Source organism: Chionomys nivalis, chromosome 15 (genome assembly GCF_950005125.1).
Source record: "Chionomys nivalis chromosome 15, mChiNiv1.1, whole genome shotgun sequence".
NCBI classification, from domain to species: Eukaryota; Metazoa; Chordata; class Mammalia; order Rodentia; family Cricetidae; genus Chionomys; species Chionomys nivalis.
In genome coordinates this window covers 48,292,549-48,311,120 of record NC_080100.1, presented here as the reverse complement: position 1 = coordinate 48,311,120, position 18,572 = coordinate 48,292,549, and the positions used below count along the sequence as shown (strand labels likewise).

The following is an 18,572-nucleotide window of genomic DNA, read 5'->3' as shown; positions in this document are numbered from 1 at the left end:
TGAGCGCCACACAGACGTTCCGAGTCGGCTCTCCGCTTCCTAGGCAGCAGAGCGGAAGTTGCTAGCAGGCGATATTTAGCTGACGCACCGCCGGAAATGGGAAGGTCTGCCCCCTGCTGCGCAGCACGCCGTTAGGTCTGTACGTTCCTTCTGCAGGTATGAGGCTTTTTTAGGCAGTGGGGTGTTGTAACGTGAGCCCATTGCCAGTTTTGGAGTGGCGGGCGCCCCTTGCTCCCCTCAGTCTGGCCGAGAGAAGCTAGTCTTTGGTGCACAGTGCCTTGTGAGTGCCACACTGTGCAGCGGCCACCGGTCTTGTGCTGGGGACTGCTGACCTTGTGGCTGCGGCTGACAGCGGGCTCCAGAAGCCCAGCCCTTGATGCCTGCTGAATTAGGGACGTTTTTCTTCATCCTTTATCAAGGGCGACTGATTGTTTTGTTTTTCTCTTGTCACTAGTGTGTGCACAAGTAATTGAAATTTATTATGTAGAAAGTAAAACTGCTGGGCCAACTGCCAGGAAAGCAAGAGATCATTTTGTTTTTGTGGAGGTTCAGGACTTAATTTCCTAAGTTCTTGAGGCCGGTTATTGAAATTCGGGAACTAGGACTGAGCGAACCTGGATGAACTGGCTCTCTGTTGCCAGGAAGGAATTCCCAAGAAAGCACATGTAATTACGGTCAGTTTTACCTTTTTAAAAGTGTGTTTTGTGACTTTATTTTATTTAATGTGTATGGGTGTTTTGCATACATGTATGTCTGTGCACCACGAGCGTGCCCGGAGTCCTTGGAGGCCACAAGAAGGTGTTGGATAACAAAAGATAGTTTGGAGTACTAGTGGATGCTGGTAATTGAACCTGGGTTCTCGGGAAGGACAGCCAATGCTTTTAACAGCTGAGCCATCTCATCAACCCCTAGTAGTCAAACAAAACAAAACAGCCACTGCTTTTAACAGCTGAGCCATCTCATCAGCCCCTAGTAGTCAAACAAAACAGCCAATGCTTTTAACAACTGAGCCATCTCATCAACCCCTAGTAGTCAAACAAAACAAAATAAAAACAAGCAAACAAACAAAAACAACAACAACAAGAATACTATTCAACACTTAAGTTTAGAACTACCAATATTAGAAAGTATTCATCCCAAGAAGTCTTAGTGCTTTGATTCAGTTTTTTGTCTCCATAGTATTTTGTTTTGTTTGAGTTGCCTAGAGTCAGTGTGAGTGCAAGAATTGTCTTCATCCACCTAGAAAGCAGTGCTAAACACAATTCTTACTGAATGTATGGAGTTTTCATGCTGTTTCTGTGATGCCGTAGATGAAAGATCAAAATGCAGAGATTTCTAATGGTTTATCTAAGAAGACCTGAGACTCCAGCAAGTTGTTTTTGGTTTTGGTTTTTTGAGACAGGGTTTTTCTGTGTAGTTTTGGAGCCTGTCCTGAAACTCACTGTAGACCAGGCTGTCATCAAACTCACAGAGATCCGCCTGCCTCTACCTCCTAATGCTGAGATTAAAGGCATGCACCACCACCTTTCAGCTTTTGTTTTGTTTTTTAAAGATTTTATTGAAGTGGGACATACATCCAGAAAATGGATATACTGTAGATGTATGTCTCACTGGGTTTTCAGGCCCTATTTAATCAGCTTCTTATTTAATCAACTTCTAGATCAAGAAATTACTTTAACCTGAATCTAGGAATTGCTGTTCTTTTCCCGGCTGTCATTGCAGGCACCTTTACATACATACATACATGGCATGCATTCACAGGGACACAGAAATAAAAATAAGTTTTAAATCTTATAAAATTACTTGTGCCTGAAATAAGTTTTGTATTGAAAATAAGATTGATAGCTTGAGATCTTCTATTCAGCATAAAGAGGAAAAGAAAAAGTAATATTAAGGGCTAATGCTAATACGGAACATTTTAGCAGGAAGACAAACTGAACATGACTTCCTGTATAACTGATTTCTCATCGTCTCCCCAGGTGCTAGGGTGTTAGGTCCTCTGTCTTCTTGTCACACCTTTGATGTTGTGAAGACTTGGAAATGTGGGTTTAGGGCCTGTTGCAGTACTGAGTACTGAGGTCAAACCCGGGACCCTGGGCACACTAGCAAGTGCTCCACCTGGGGCGCCCTCAGGGTTAGTGAGTACAAGCCAAGGTGCTCTGCTTCTGCAACCACACGAAGACAGCTGACTTCACTATGTCTTTGTTTTATTTTCATATATTTATGATTAAAAATTAGAATATGTAGATAGATTTTTGTTGTCAATGAGAAACTACCAAGTTTGCATGAGAATATCATAGTTTATTCTGTATGTTTAAAATATATTTTATTTTTTAATTTTTAAAAATTTAATACTTGTGCTTCAATTATATCTTGAAGTTTGTTTGTCTTTTTTTGTTTTTTCTTTGAGATAGGATCTTACTATGTAGCCCAGGTGGCCTCAAATTTGGCAACCCTCCTCCCTCTGCTTCCTTAGAGCTGGGATTACAGATATCCACCAAACTCTCAGCTTTTTATACCTTCATTTAAGAATTAAGGTGTCTGCCGGGCGGTGGTGGCGCACGCCTTTAATCCCAGCACTTGGGAGGCAGAGGCAGGCGGATCTCTGGGAGTTCGAGGCCAGCCTGGGCTACAAAGGGAGTTCCAGGACAGGTTCCAAAGCTAGAGAAACCAAAAAAAAAAAAAAAAAAAAAAAAGAATTAAGGTGTCTTTTTTAAAAGGAGGACAATTTAAGCTTAAGAACTGTGTATTTCATTTCGTACAAAGTTTTACTTTGTAAATGATGCATTGAGTTTTTGGTATCTAGAATTATTCCTATTTTCTAAAATATACACTCCTATTTCTTATATATGCCTTATCGATCTAATGCATATATTTAGTTTATAATTGTGTTTGTTTCTTTTTTCAGGATAAGATATTAGAGGGTCATAGTATTTACCAGCTGGAGGATGTTTGCAGTGAATAATGGGAAAGTATTCAGTGTACCTCTTAATGTAAGTGTTTCTTACAAAAGGGTTGTACTTTAGTAGCCCAATTGTTTTTTTTTTTATTTTCCCCAGAGGCTTCGTATTACTTATTCTAAATTTAGTTTGGTTAAACTACCTTAATTTAATTTGAAAATGCAATTTAAAAATTTCCTTAGCAGGGCTGGGGAAATGGCTCAGTGGTTAAGAGCACTGACTGCTCTTCCAGAGGTCCTGAGTTCAATTCCCAGCAACCACATGGTGGCTCACAGCCATCTATAATGAGACCCAGCGCCCCCTTCTGGCATTCAGGCACACATGGAAGGATGTTGTACACATAATAAATAAATAAATCTTTAAAAAAAAAAAGTTTAAAAAAAAAAAAATTTCCTTAGCAGTAAAAAGAGTGAGCAGCAGACGAAATGCCATTTTCATGAGGTAAAAAAGAGGAAGGCTGATGTTCTCTGTCTCTTCCAAGAATGGCAGTACTGAATGCTCACCCTTACACTGCTAACTAAGAATGTGCTGTGCATGTATTCAAATATCTGTAAGTTGAAACATCTGTGAAGTAAAGTTCTGTCACATCATATCAAGATACGACATTATTGTTAAATAGTTAAGGTAAAACTCTGCAGAGCTGTTGGAAACCAATTTCTGAGGTATTTTTGACATCTGCCTCATGTTTCATGAACAGTGTCTTCCTGTAAGCTTTATCCTCTATGTGTTATTTTGTAAACTCACATTTTCATTATGTATTACAAACATGAATCGTCAAGCAGAACCATGCCCTCTGCCACTCACCTACTGAGACCGCGCTTGTCTGGGCTGCTCCTCCTCCAGCAGTGATCCAGCAGGGAGCCTTGGTGAAATCCAGACGCTGCATGCCGTGTCCTGAGGCTGCCCATTTCGTTTGCTAGTTTAAAATTACTCGAGTGGTATTCTGCATAATATATGTTCCTCTTGGACAAGGATATAGAGAGATTGTTGTCACGTGGTGGACGCTGTCCTCAAGCTCAAGGTCTCCCCTCAGCCTCCTGATTGCTGGGATGACAGGATGCGGCACTGCACCCACACGAAGATGTGTTTCCTGGATTCCATGTTTGTTGTAAATGGTCAAATGAAATTAATATCAATTTCTTTTTCTCCCTCCTAGACCATGTGCTACTGTAAAATAAAGACAATTTTAAAAAGATCAAAGACTCGAGTGCCTCTTCGAAGAAGCTACAGCTCCCCGGCAGGTACAGATGTTAGTTCTACCAGAAATGCTCGCTTTCTCCTCTTGGTGCCGTCTCTCACTTTCTGTTTCCTAACCTTGCTTTTTAGAGGTTTCCGACCTATTTTAACTTTTGGCTATTTCCTTGAGATTATTAGGTGAGAGTGTTTTTTGTGGACCTTAGGGAGATTGGTCTTCGTGGGGTCATCGCTCCCCCTCTGCCGGGTGGGCCTCTGATGAGCTGAACCAAGGGAGGGGTGAGTTTGGTAGCTGACTGCTCACTTAGTGAGTGAGTCTGCTGGTGGAGTACCCTCCTGGGAGATACTCTGTGGTTCATTGCTGAGTTTTACGATAACATGCTTTATGTCGAGAGATTTTAATAAAATAATTTATTTTGAGGAGTTTTAGAAGAAGTTGGGTACATATTTATCTGGAATAGTTTAAATGGAGGCCTGACTAGTAGGATCCGGAATACCCGGGAGCTGAGCACCTCATTGCTCATGCCTTCCTGTGTTTGAAGGAGCAAGCATACAGTCCTGGATGGAAATAGCTTAATTTTTCTGCTGTTCTAATTAGCATATTCATCATGTGCAGTGATGGAGGGCCATAGTACTGCCTGGCTGGTCAGCGAGGATGCATTGTCAGTCTGTACGCAGGCTTTGGTGTTTCGCCCCTGCTGGTTTAACTGTGGCATGTACTTTGTCTTAGTGTCTTTAGATTGCCCGATGGACTTTTGAAAATCTAAAGGTTTTATTTTAGAAATTTAGAAGACTTTGTTTAAAGAGCATGAAAATAGAAATTAAATTCACAAGTAAAATTGCTGTAGCTTCAGTATAATTACTGAAACTTAGGCTCACGTGAAGTGATCTTTATGAACATTTTTCTGTAACAAATACTGTGTGGATGTTGGGGGGGGGTTCACATTAAAATTCTAGTATTAGCAAGGCTGAGGCAGAAGGCCCGAGAATCTTAACTCTTAGCAGGACTACGTTACATATAAGCCTCTGCCTCAAAACCTTAAATAAAAGCTGGGTGCAGTGGTGCACACCTTTAACCCCAGAATTCAGAGGCAGGAGGATTTCGGTGAGTTTGAGGCCAACCTGATCTACATAGCAGGCTAACCAGGACTTCAGAGTGAGACACTGCCTCAAAAACAAGCCAAGCAAAGAAAATACTAAATAAGTAAAATAAAAAGAAACACTACTTAGCTATTTAGAATTCGTATCTTTCAGCTGCTGCTGAATGATTGCACACAGGCATCTGCCTATAAAGGCCCAGGGCCTGGCGTAGCTGAGGGAAGGGAGGGTCTAACCTGCATGGCAGCTCACAATCACTTGGTTACTCAGAATGCTTCAAGACTTGGAAATGCAGGCTTCTATGACTACACATTTACCTTTCCCTTTTATATAGGACCTTCTGTTACCTTCTATGTTATGAACACTGGTTCTACAGTTCTGTAAATAGAGGTGTAATAAGTGACTGAAATAGATCTGTATTTTTTAAGGGTTTAATTTAGAGATTGATGTTCATAGGTGTGGACTGAAAAAAGAAATTGTTATCCAAAATTTCTACTATTAATCGTAACTTTCCTATGTTAGTAGAAAATAAATCTTAAATAACTGCATTTTATTTAGCTTGATTTGGAATGCTGTATTTGTTTTAAATTATTTTGTATGTTTTCATTTATAAATTAAAGAAAATTTTTACTAATCTAATAGTTTAATTTCAATTCTCTTCCTGTTAGGTGTAATAGGAAGTGATGTCAAATCCCTTCACTCCATCATTAGCCCTCCCGTGGCGAAGTAAGTGCTATCATTACACTGGTTCCCAGTAGGCTGTTGAGAAGTTGACAGGTCTTCATCCGCAGGCTTTCCTAGTGACATGCAATTTCTATTGTAAATGTTAGTATGTATCTCAAAAGATACTTTTTCTCAGTTAAGTATTAAGATTTTTTAATGTAACAAATGAATATAAGCAAGTCTTAATATTGTAATTAGCCCTTTTTTACTTAGCTCTCTTGTTTGATAATGTGGTAGGATACATCGATGGGAATGGGTGGGTACAAGAGAGGGTGGTGTGGGGTGAATACGACCAAAGTACATCACATGCGTATATGAGAATGTCACAGTATAGTCTATTACTGTGTATACTTAATATACATATATGAGAATGTCACAGTATAGTCTATTACTGTGTATACTTAATATACATATATGAGAATGTCACAGTATAGTCTATTACTGTGTATACTTAATATACATATATGAGAATGTCACAGTATAGTCTTAATTATTGTGTATACTTAGTATATGTACAAAGTACATTCATGTGTATATGAGAACGTCATAGTATAGTCTATCACTACGTATACTCAGTATGTGAGAACGTCATAGTATAGTCTATCACTGTGTATACTTAGTATATGAGAACGTCATAGTATAGTCTATCACTGTGTATACTTAGTATGTGAGAACGTCATAGTATAGTCTATCACTGTGTATACTCAGTATATGAGAACGTCATAGTATAGTCTATCATTACGTATACTCAGTATGTGAGAACGTCATAGTATAGTCTATCACTGTGAATAATTAGGATATGCTGAAAATAAAACCCAAATATGCTTTGCATTTGTCTTTGTTCATAATTACATATACTGTAGGAATACTAATCACCTGTAGATTCTCACAGCATAGATATTTTGATTGTAATATGTGCCTCATAATGCATGACTTTTTTCCCCTTTTAAACAGAATCCGTAATATTGGAATTATGGCTCATATTGATGCAGGCAAAACTACCACCACAGAACGAATTCTGTACTATTCTGGATACACAAGATCATTGGGAGGTTAGAATGGATTCCTCCTCTCTCCAACCCCCACTAGCAAAAGAAGTCAGCTAGAGTATGGCATGGAGTCTCTGATGTCTAAACGACAACATTAAGATAAGGTAGCTGGCAACACGACCAGAAGAGGGTCTTCTGAGATTCATGGGCCTCACTTGACATTGGCCTACTGGAGGTTTGTAGGACAGAACCACATTTAGCTTAGATGTTTCTTTTTGCAAGAGCACCCTAGTGGAGAAAACAGTTACTTTCCAGGGTTCATATAAGGGACATTCCATACCCTACTCAGGGAAGCCCAAGGTATGTAACTCCAAACTAATTCTCTAAGGAGGTAGATTTTATTTTGGTGTGTGTGTGTGTGTGTTGAAATAATTCTGTTGTTGACGTACTAGCCACAAAGTTGACATACTTCTATTGTCTGATTTATTTAGAAGAAAAAAATCTGCAAAGTTAAGGTCAAATTCTCTATGGAAAAGGAGGCGATTTTGTTAATCCTTAGTTGTATTTTCTGAGGTCTGCAGTTTACTGCTCAATTGTAGCTTTTGCAGATTGTAGTTAATTCTCAGTTGGCCTGCACTTATTCCCCAGAGCAACTTTTTGCTTTTATTTGCACCAATTTTTCTGTGCATTCTTTCTTTATTTATTTTTGACAATTTTATATGTGCATATAATGTGTTTTCAACCATCATTACCTTCTATTGTCCCCCACACTCTCCTGCTGACCCCCTTCTTCCCAACAGGTCCATTTTTCATTTTCATGTCTGTATGTGTGAGTAGATCTGTGTGAGTGTCTGAATGTGTGTGAGAGAGTGAAAGTGAATGTGTGTGTCACTGAATTTAAAAAGGTGAACTTGCATGAGCGTAGATCAGGGGTTACTGGTTCTAAGTAGTGCTGGCTGAGTCTCATGGTGGTTCAGGAGGTCTAGTTTATATGTTCCCCTTGGGAGCCATTTTCCTAGACACTTGGAAACATAAGAGACTAGATGCTTAATAGAGGAAAAGAACATTAAGATTAGAGTCTTCGTGATGGTATGTTGGGGACTGCAGACCACCAGACCCTGAATTTCTTGTAAACAACTTGTTTTCCTCTGCTCTGAGCAGCCTGCAGCTGCTCTGAGCCCCAGACCCTGATGGCAGGGGAGTGGGTTCTGATGAGTCTGCAGCTGAAAGATCCCGGGAGCGGGGGTGTGGCCAGAGCCCTATATAAGCTGCCTCTGAGCACAATAAAGTGGGCATTCTTGTATCAAGGATGACCTGTGTCCCCATGTCTCTGTCTGTCTATGTGCGTGTGTTTTTAAGTCTCCAGCTTAGTTCCCAGCTCATGTGCTGTCCCTTAGTGCAGGTGCTACAGTGGTAGATTCTTAAACATCGGGCTACCTAGGTTTTCCATTATTTATGTGAATGAGTATATGACTGATGGCAAGATGTGGGGCATTGTCAGGCTTCTATTGCTTCATAAATCAGATGATAATCCTTCCCTCATGCCCCCAGTTTGGATACCTGAAGTGAGTGTATAGTTTCTAAGTTTCAATTTTTTTAAATTATGGGAAGTTTTAACCCGTTTCAAGTGTATTTACAGTCAATATAGTTTAAGTATCCTTTATTTATATGATTGAGATATCAGAAATATTTCAGTTATAATTTTTAGTTAAGAATGTTTACATGAACTTCACTAATTGGGAATTTCTATTCTGGAAAATCTAAAACTAGAAATTGGAAATACTTCAAAATTTGAAGCATCAAGAACTGATTTTAGTTTTCTGTAGGCCTAGAAACTAAAGTACACAGCTCTGGTGACCAGAGTTTGCTTTGTTGATTAGAATAATAGTCATTATTGTGGGGGCCCACAGTTTTGAATCCATTCCATCTTGACTAAAGGTCAGAAAGTTCAAACCTATTTTTGCTCCTCAAGGATAAACAACAGGATGTTTGACCAAAGGTGTAGCTACTGGATACTTTGCTCCTCAAAAGCCAGACGGGATGTTTGACTTAGGGCGTGGTCGCTGGGTGTTTTGAGATGTAAGGAGGTAATTATACTTGTTCTTTGTATAATGGAAGTCTTGTGCCCTCCCCTTTTGACTGGGTATAAGACGGTGAGAAATAACTTGACTTTTTTCTCTAGTATTCACTGGACGCCCTCCCGACTCTATCTTCCGTCCCTTGTCTATTTCTTTTCTCAATCCACACTCCACTTCTTGGGAATGTATGGACCATTCGGGCCAGATCCAACACATAATAACATGAGCCAGATGTGGTGGTAAACATTTTTAATCCCTGCACTAGGGAAGCAGAGACAGGCACGTCTCTGTGAGTTCAGAACTAACCTGTACTACATAGTGAATTCCAGGCCAATCAGGGCTACGCAGCCTGGCTAGACTTCTTGCCAATACATTTCTTTATTTTCCTTGATATTGGTATTTAAATTGTGTGTGTGTATATAAAGGGAAGTTAGATGCCATTTTAGGGGGTCTTCTGTTGATGTAAGTGGTAGTATAATGGTGTGATATCTTACATTCCTGAATTTTGAATGGTAAAAATAACTTTCATGTATTATTGCCTATCAATTTAATCAGAATAAAAGTTGTAATTTATCCGAGTGAGCTCTCAGGATTAAGTTCACACCTGGGTTTATACTGCAAACTTTTCCTTAGTCCTTATTTGCAGACAAATCCTTGCTCTGGAACACTGAGCAGTGAGAGCCCTCGTAAAGGGTAACTTGACCTGGGAAGAATGTTTCTAGTCCTCACGCAATGTGGCTGCTCCAGGGCATTATCGAGCTGAACTAGGTCTTATGTCCTGCCTCATTTTGTTCTTGTGACACCTGGGTAAAGGTAATTCTGTTACATTAGATTTACTGTACAGACCAGATAATCAGGATGATGAATAGGAATAAAGTTAGGAGGGAGTTTAATTGGTGGACTTTGAGCTGCTCTATCCCCTAGCCAGGGGTGTGGGACACAGAGGGAATAAGAAACATCAAGCTAGAATTCAAGGGAATGAGTGTGTGGTTAATAGAATTTTTAAAAAAAAAAAAAACTTCCATGAAATCATTCTGAAAAGGCCTTTTCTTTTATGAGGATTTTATATAGAGAAAATAAAGGGCTCTAGGTATTACACTGAATATTTTGGGGAGCTTTTATTCTCAGAGTAGATTACGCTATCCCAGGGAAGTAAGTTATTGAGAACAAGTAAGATGCCCTTGTTTGAACTAAACCGTGGTCTGTTTTTCCCATTAGATGTCGATGATGGAGACACGGTGACGGACTTCATGGCTCAAGAGCGAGAGAGAGGCATTACCATCCAGTCAGCAGCTGTAACATTTGACTGGAAAGGGTACAGAGTCAATTTGATTGACACACCAGGTATGATGCAGGCTCACCATGCAGAGACTGTGTCACTCAGGCTGTTTCTTTGTTTTTTCGTTTTGTTTTTTAAATCATGGTGAAAACATTAAATTTCTTATCTTAGCTCCATCATATTTATCATATTTATTTCACTGTGAAACAGATCTCAGAGCATTTCATCTTCTAGAGCTGAAACTGTACTTAGTAAACAATTGCTTTTCTTGCCCCTCTCCCTACTGTTCTGCTTTCTGCATCTGGTCACATGATTGCTCTAGACAGCTGTAGGTGGAATCACACTGTATTTATCCTTTTATTTTACTTCAATTAATGTTAAGTCTTTGTGTAGCATGAATTCTGTCCCTTTAAGGCTGTATAATATTCTGTGTGTATACTTGTCTCTCACTGTATATGAGGAATTGATTTTAGGATTCCTTGTAGTGCTAAAACTTTTAAATACTTAAATCACTTGTAGAATGGTGTAATATTTCCATAAACCATATACATCCTCTTGTATGCCTATAGCATCAAATCTAAGTGACTGCTATGTAAATAGTTGTTACTCGATATTATTTAAAGAACAATGAGCCGGGCGGTGGTGGCGCACGCCTTTAATCCCAGCACTCCGGAGGCAGAGGCAGGCGGATCTCTGGGAGTTCGAGGCCAGCCTGGTCTACAAGAGCTAGTTCCGGGACAGGAACTAAAAGCTACAGAGAAACCCTGTCTCCGGAAGAAAAAAAAAAGAACAGTGACATGAGAAACTGTCTGTCCATGTTTAGAATAGACACCTTTTTTTCTAAATCTTTTCATCTCCAGATTCAGAGCCTGTGGGTGTCGGGAGGTGACTGCCTGCACCACCATATTTGTTCACTATGATCGTGGGGGACACGTCTGTCAGATGTTCACCATCTTTGGTGGGCACGAGGGACGTTGCTGACCCATGTGATTGTTCTGTGTTGAAGATTTTCAGTACTTATTATTCTTATCTTAGGTCATGTGGACTTTACCTTGGAGGTTGAACGCTGCTTGAGAGTGTTGGACGGTGCAGTGGCCGTGTTTGATGCCTCTGCGGGTGTAGAGGTAAAATATTGCCAAAGTGAAGACAGACAACAGTGTGATTTCTTTAAAATGTAGAATGTATCAGAATTAGTTAATTATATCCCTTTATTTGGTAAATCCATATAAATCAGGTTGTGGTTAAAGGAAGTTGGAATTTATTTATTTATATATTTTATCTTCGAGACAGGGTTTCTCCATAGCTTTTTGGTTCCTGTCCTGGAACTAGCTCTTGTAGACCAGGCTGGCCTCGAACTCACAGAGATCCGCCTGCCTCTGCCTCCCGAGTGCTGGGATTAAAGGCGTGCGCCACCACCACCCGGCTTGGAATTTAATAATAAAATGTAATCTCAGATTTTTCACAATGGAAGGAAAGGGTTTGTTTGTTTTTTAGAAAATATGATGATTGATATTGGGAACTGTGAGGAGCCTGAGATTCTGTTGACTTGATTAGTCTATATGTAGTTACTACCTGAGTCATCAATCCCCAAGTCCTAGTCTAGAGAGTGGCATGAAAGGAGCTGGGACCAGCTGGTCCTGTGACAGGGTAAGAGGAATGGAAGTATTTTACAGTGTGCAGTTAACATTCCTCCATGTTGCTCTGGAGGGCTGACACTGTATTCTCTAGGGCAGTCAGCAAACCCACCTTTTCCTCCCAAGGGAGGCACTATATCACAGACTGCTATAGAAGAGTTTCTTTTTTTTTTTTTTTTTTTAAATTAATTTATTTATTTATTATGTATTCCGTATTCTGTCTGCATGTATGCCTGCTGGCCAGAAGAAGGCACCAGATCTCATTACAGACGATTGTGAGCCATCATGTGTTGCTGGGAACTGAACTCAGGACCTTTGGAAGGGCAGGCAGTGCTCTCTCCAGCCCATAGAAGCGAGTCTTAAAAGAGGGGAGCTGGCACTTCTAGCAGTGCAGTCACATGAATCATTATCTCCTCACAGTTACTATAAAGATTCTTAGGAGGGGCTGTAACTCATTTCTGGAGCATCTGGCCTAGCTTGTATGGGTGCCTGGGTTCAAGTGCAGCATTCCTGCCCTCTCCCCCTACACACAGGTATGCATCAAAGTCTTTGAGTCAATTCTGAAAATGGATATTTTAGTAAAGCTTATTGCTAGTAGGATGAATTATGCTGTTTTTATTTTTGTTTTGTTTTGCTTTGCTTTGTTTCAAACGGGATCTCATGTATCCATGACTGATATGGAACTTGCTGTGTAGATGAAGCTGGGCTCAAACTCACAGAGATCCACCTGCCTCTGCCTCCCCAGGACTGGTATTAAAGGTGTTTGGCACCACCTTATTTGTGCTATCTTTACAGGGGGTAAGTTATACTATCTTTAGTGAGTGTGCTCTTCAAAACTGGCCGTGTTGAATATATAATCTAGTGAAGTTCTTCTGCCCGTAAGTTATTTTAATTAAGTTATAAAAATCAGTATCTTAAAAAACTGGGACAAAATTGATGCAATGTGATCCTTGGAGAAAAATACAACAATGTGTAGTCCTCCCAAAATGTCACATGTCTTATCATGAGACAGTGATTAGTGAGAGCTAAGTGAAAAGATGTGGCAGGGAGAACTGCTTACAAGTTTCCAGAAATTTAAAAACAATAACTTTTAATATAAGCATCATAAATCATGAAGAACTATTCTAGATTTAAAAATTTAAATAATCATGACAACTGAATGTATTTTAAATCCTTGGTTGGATCCTAAATTTAAAATGAATTAGAAGACATCATTGAGGTAAACAGAAATTTGAATTATATACTACGTGAAAATATATGTTGAGCTTGAAATTTTCTAAATGTGATCATTATAATTAGTTATTTAGGAGAAAATCATTATTTGGAAACAAATGCAACTGTCTCCATATCTCCTGCTTACTGTTGTGACCCAGCCATATCCACCTGTGTACTTGGTCCATGTGCAGGGCTTTTGAGAAGGAGGCACCAACATAAGATACCATTTTGTGTCCTGAAGAATGACTAAGATTCAGAAGAGCAAATACTGATGAGGGTGGTTCCGCTGGAGCTCACGGCTGCTGACAGGACAGGAACAATGCGATGACTCTAGAAGGCTGATGGACAGTTTCTTATAAAGTTACAGATACACCTATGCTGAAACCCTTAATTCAGCTGGACAGTGTGGCACACACCTTTAATCCCAGCACGGGCGAGGCAGAGGCAGGTGGATACCTGTGAGTTTGAGGACAGCCTGGTCTACAGAGCAAGTTCCAGGACAACCAGGGCTACACAGAGAAACCCTGTCTCGAAAAATCAAAAACCAAACCAAACAAAACAGATAAACCAATAATTGTGTTTCTTTTTTCGAGGGAGTGGAAACATTCGTCAGAGATTTGTTCAGAGTGTTTGTGGTGGCTAGACTCAACAGCAGCCGTAAGCTGGCGGCTACCTAGTAGATACCACTGACAGAGAAGCTGATCTGTCTGCGTCAGGGTGGACAGATCAGAAGCTATACCAGTTACGTGAAACTCATGAACCCGTGGCGATGTTTCAGACCTGGTTTCTCACAGAGGGCTGGAGCATGAGAAAATTCCCTGGAGTGACAGCATGTTCTGTTGATTTGAGTAGTAGTTACAAGGTCTGTTTCTTATCAAAACTCCATCTATATGCTTAGTCTGTGGATTTTGTCATATAAATTTTACCTAAACAAATAAAAAACTGAACATTAGACTTTTCATGTTTCTCAGGCCTTATGACTCTTTGAGGTACAGATGTTTTAATAGAGTCAGACTATATTTATAAATTGAGTATGTGCAGAAATGAAATCAGTTAAACAAAAAGCATATACGAATTACTTATAAATACTGATACTAGTCTGTCCCTCACACTTTACCCTATTGGTTCACATGAACATTCAAATATTCCATTGAAATATGTGATTTTTATCATAAAGTGGTTTTATTCTTTCTTATTCCTCAAGACAAAATCCTTTTTACCTATCAAAAACTGACATTAGGAGATGTATGTGGTGGCGCCTGCCTGTCATCTCAGCGCTTGGGAGGTGGATGCAGGAGGATGAGTAGTTCAGGATCAGCCTTGCTGTATAATGAGTTCCAGGCCAGCCTAGGCTTTGTGAGACCTGATTTTAAAAATAATAATTAAAACAAATTACTTCATTATTTCATACTGGGAAAAATAAAGTGAAACAGGAAGTAGACCTGGTTGCAACTCAAGTTCCCTTTTGAGAGCTCTAGGTGTCTCCCGCATCTTAAATCACTTTGTGTGGAAACCTAGTTCACCTAAAGCAGTGTGAATCTTCCAGTCGCTTCATCTATTCCCTGTTGTGTTCTCTGGGAGTGAGGAGGCCCCTGCAAATGCACTGAAGGGTTCTGATTCTCCGCCGTCATCAGGCCCAGTTCCACATCACACAGATTCGTGGATCTGTTCACCCTGTGTCTCACAACAACCACAGGCGTTTTCTCTAAATTTTGCTTTAGGCCCAGACTCTCACTGTGTGGAAGCAAGCTGACAAACATAAGATACCCCGGATCTGTTTTTTAAACAAGATGGACAAAACTGGAGCAAGGTATGTGAAGAGTGCTTCTCGGCTGTTAGGTTACAAAGCACTAACAAGTCATGGCTTATAGCTTAAGTTTAGAAAAAGCAACTCTAAAGTATAATTCTAAACTATATATATGTAGTATATAATTATAAAGTTTATTTTATAAAATCTTAAAGACCAATTTAAAATAATTTCAAACAGCTCATTGTAGTTGAGATTGAGATCTGCTAAGTGGTGAGCCGTTTGGATTTGTGTAGCACATTTTGTGGAGTACTGGTGGAGTGCAGACTTGCTGTTTGTGTGAATTGTCTGTGGAGCCCTGCAGCATACCATCTTTGCTCCCAAAGGCTCCTGTGACCTCCTGATTGCTAGAGTTAGAGAGCAGCATACCATCTTTGCTCCCGAAGGCTCCTGTGACCTCCTGATTGCTAGAGTTAGAGAGCAGCATACCATCTTTGCTCCCGAAGGCTCCTGTGACCTCCTGATTGCTAGAGTTAGAGAGCAGGTTTGTTTCTTGTAGTTAACTCAGAGAATGGGGTCTTTCTATGTCTTCTGATTTTCCTTAGTTAGTGGGCATTAGGCTCAACAAAACGGAACCGGGAAGGAGCAGAAGATGTTGATGCTGAGATGTAGTGCCCACACATCAAGGCTTATCTAGAGTGGCAAGCCAGAATGGATACATTTTACTGGCAACATAGAGAATCAAAGATATACAAAGGAGCTGATGAAATGTGAGCAAGAGTGAATCAAAAATGCTTAGGATTGTGGGGGAAATGTAGGAAGGCATCTCAATCAGTGACGAGAGTGTGATAAAAGTTAAACTATCCAAGGCCACAGTCATGTGCTTTGTGCTTATGTGACTTCTTTGGCTATTCTGTTTAAAATACCCTTGATTGCTAATGGCACAGCAACCTGAAACATTTGCTAGACTTTGAACCTTTCCTATTTGAAATCTCTTGTAGTCCATAGAAGTACTCACTGGCTGACTTAGTGTCTGTAGTGATGAAGAGGGCAATGCCTGGATTCTAGGCTAGTTCTCAGAGATATTGGGGCCAGAGTGATGTGCATGTATATACAAGTAGTGTATGTACTATAGGTGGCCACCCTATGTTAGCATAGAAACAAGCATTGTAGCATGTGATACTAATACCTAAGATTAAAACACACAACATTAGTCAGTCTGGCTCTTGGAAGAAAATCAATACTGTATATAGCTACATACAGAAGAAAGAATATTGCCAGGCGGTGGTGGCGCACGCCTTTAATCCCAGCACTTGGGAGGCAGAGGCAGGTGGATCTCTGTGAGTTCGAGACCAGCCTGGTCTACAGAGCTAGTTCCAGGACAGGCTCCAAAATCACAGAGAAACCCTGTCTCGAAAAACCAAAAAAAAAAAAAGGAAGAAAGAATACTTAATTCAAATAAAATCTTTAACTCCAATTAATTATCTGTGTAACTTTAATCTTAGTATCACTATTTGGCTATGTGAAGTTTGCAAAAATAGTTCCTTAAACTTCCCCATGTTGAGATAATGGTAAATATTCAATTGCTATTACCACATTTATTTAAGATATTGCCCTGTGGGAAACTGACATAGTGAACATTATGGTTAAAGTGTTATTTTAGAAAACATTCCTTAACCCAGAAGTTTTTACTGTTTCTAATGGATGGTCTTGCTTTTGACAGTTTTAACTATGCCGTCGAAAGCATCAGGGAGAAGTTAAAGGCAAAGCCTCTGATTCTACAGGTAATTGGTTAATTGATATAACATTCTGGTATTTCCCCATCAATTTATTGTGACATGCACACTTTGAAACAAACTCCAACTGTGAGTACAGCTGAAGGTTTTGGTTGAAATGATCAGGTAAGATGTCTTGTCACCGGCGGGTTCTGCATTTGTATCGTTAACAATATGAAGCACGCTCTGACTTACAGCTGCCGATTGGTGAAGCCAGAACTTTCCAAGGAGTGGTGGATGTAGTAAACAAAGAAAAACTTCTCTGGAATTCTAACTCTGGTGATGGAAAAGACTTTGAGAGAAAACCCCTCTTGGAAACAAGTGATCCGGAATTGCTGAAGGAGACTATTGAAGCAAGGAACTCCTTAATTGAACAAGTAAATACTTTATTTTAAAATTCTGTATGTGTTTAGTAGCTTTTTGACATATTTATTGTGAAACTTTATATAAAATTACAAATGTACTATGTAAAATGCAGTGAATGAAGATGGACGCTGATGTGTCTGCCACAAGTAAAATAGCCGCCTGCTTTCCCTTTACCTGAACATCCTTTTAAGGGTTATTTGCTCTTTTTTTTTTTTTGTTTTTCGAGACAGGGTTTCTCTGTGGTTTTGGAGCCTTTCCTGGAACTAGCTCTTGTAGACCAGGCTGGTCTCGAACTCACAGAGATCCGCCTGCCTCTGCCTCCCGAGTGCTGGGATTAAAGGCGTGCGCCACCACCGCCCGGCTGGGTGTTTTTCTTGCATGTATTTGTGTTTACCATATGTGTGTGTGTGTGTGTGTGTGTGTGTGTGTGTATATATGTATGTATGTATATATATATACACCTAGTGCCCAGGGAGGTCAAAAAAGGGCATTGGGATCCTCTGGAATTACAGATGGTTGTTGATTGCCATGTGGGTGCTGATATATGAACTTGTCCTCTGCAAGAGCAACAAGTACTCTTAACTGCTCAGTCATCTCTGTCATCTATGGTTCTATTGTGTGTGTGCTCAGAGCTGAACCTGGACTTGGTAGATAGATGCTAAGCATGTGCTTTGTCTCTGAGCTGTGCTCCCTATACCCCAGCATATTATGGTAATCTGAGCATTAGTTTGCATATTCTCTCCTTATAAGTGGAGTGGTATTGTTTGTATTTTCTTGTTTTATATTTTGGTGGAGACTGGTCACTGTAAATACATTTGTGACAGTGTATTTTCAGTGTCTGAGGTGCTCTGATGTGTTATTATAGTAGTCCCAGTACTTCAGAGATTGAGGCAGAAGGATGGATGCAAGTGTAAGGCCCACCCAGGTTACATAGTGAGTTCCTGGCCAATCTGGAATCACAGTGACCTGTCTCCAAGAAACAAAAGACAGAGACACTGTGTTCTGTCTCCTTTGGGACGTGGAAATTTTTCCTGAAAACTCAACAAAAGAATCTCTGCATCAAGGAGCCTGCCTATCTTCTACTTTATCAGATGTCAAATTCCTTAGAAAATTAAAGCCACGAGTTTATTATACTCAGTATGTAGCTCAGGTCTCTCAAAACTTTGATAGAATGTAGCAAGGTTGTTAATGCTGTAATACTTACACTATATCGATAATACCTATGCTACGCTTCTTGAATCTTACAGCATAGCGTTTGAATCTTTGAGTTTTCACTTCACAATTGAATTGGTCCAAGTAAAGATAAGATTTTTAAGACAGTCTTGACTGTGTTGCCCAGACTTGCCTACAACATGCCATTCTACTGCCTCATACTCTTGAGTGGGGTTGCAAGTGTGCGCTACCATACCTGCTCAGCCCAGACAGGTGCTGGCAGCGTTTTCTAATGTCTGTCTTATGTAGGTCGACATATTTAGAGAAATTATTTGCCATTTATATCTTACAGTATTCATTGA

General features: G+C 40.0%; 1 protein-coding gene across 3 annotated transcripts in view; it reads left to right on the top strand.

Moving 5' to 3' along the window:
* The first annotated feature begins 89 nt into the window (after positions 1-89).
* Positions 90-18,572, top strand: part of Gfm2 (GTP dependent ribosome recycling factor mitochondrial 2) — a 36,355-nt gene continuing 17,872 nt past the window's right edge. For 2 of the 3 annotated variants that reach the window (XR_009058352.1, XM_057789487.1), the window contains exons 1-10: positions 169-674; positions 2,909-2,993; positions 4,117-4,201; positions 5,921-5,978; positions 6,930-7,027; positions 10,261-10,386; positions 11,357-11,445; positions 14,892-14,980; positions 16,641-16,701; positions 16,890-17,069. Coding sequence is in view for 2 of the 3 variants with exons in the window: in XM_057789487.1 (XP_057645470.1) it covers positions 2,949-2,993; positions 4,117-4,201; positions 5,921-5,978; positions 6,930-7,027; positions 10,261-10,386; positions 11,357-11,445; positions 14,892-14,980; positions 16,641-16,701; positions 16,890-17,069 (831 nt within the window). In the remaining variant the exon portion in view is untranslated. The other variant, XM_057789488.1, reaches the window with a different exon arrangement.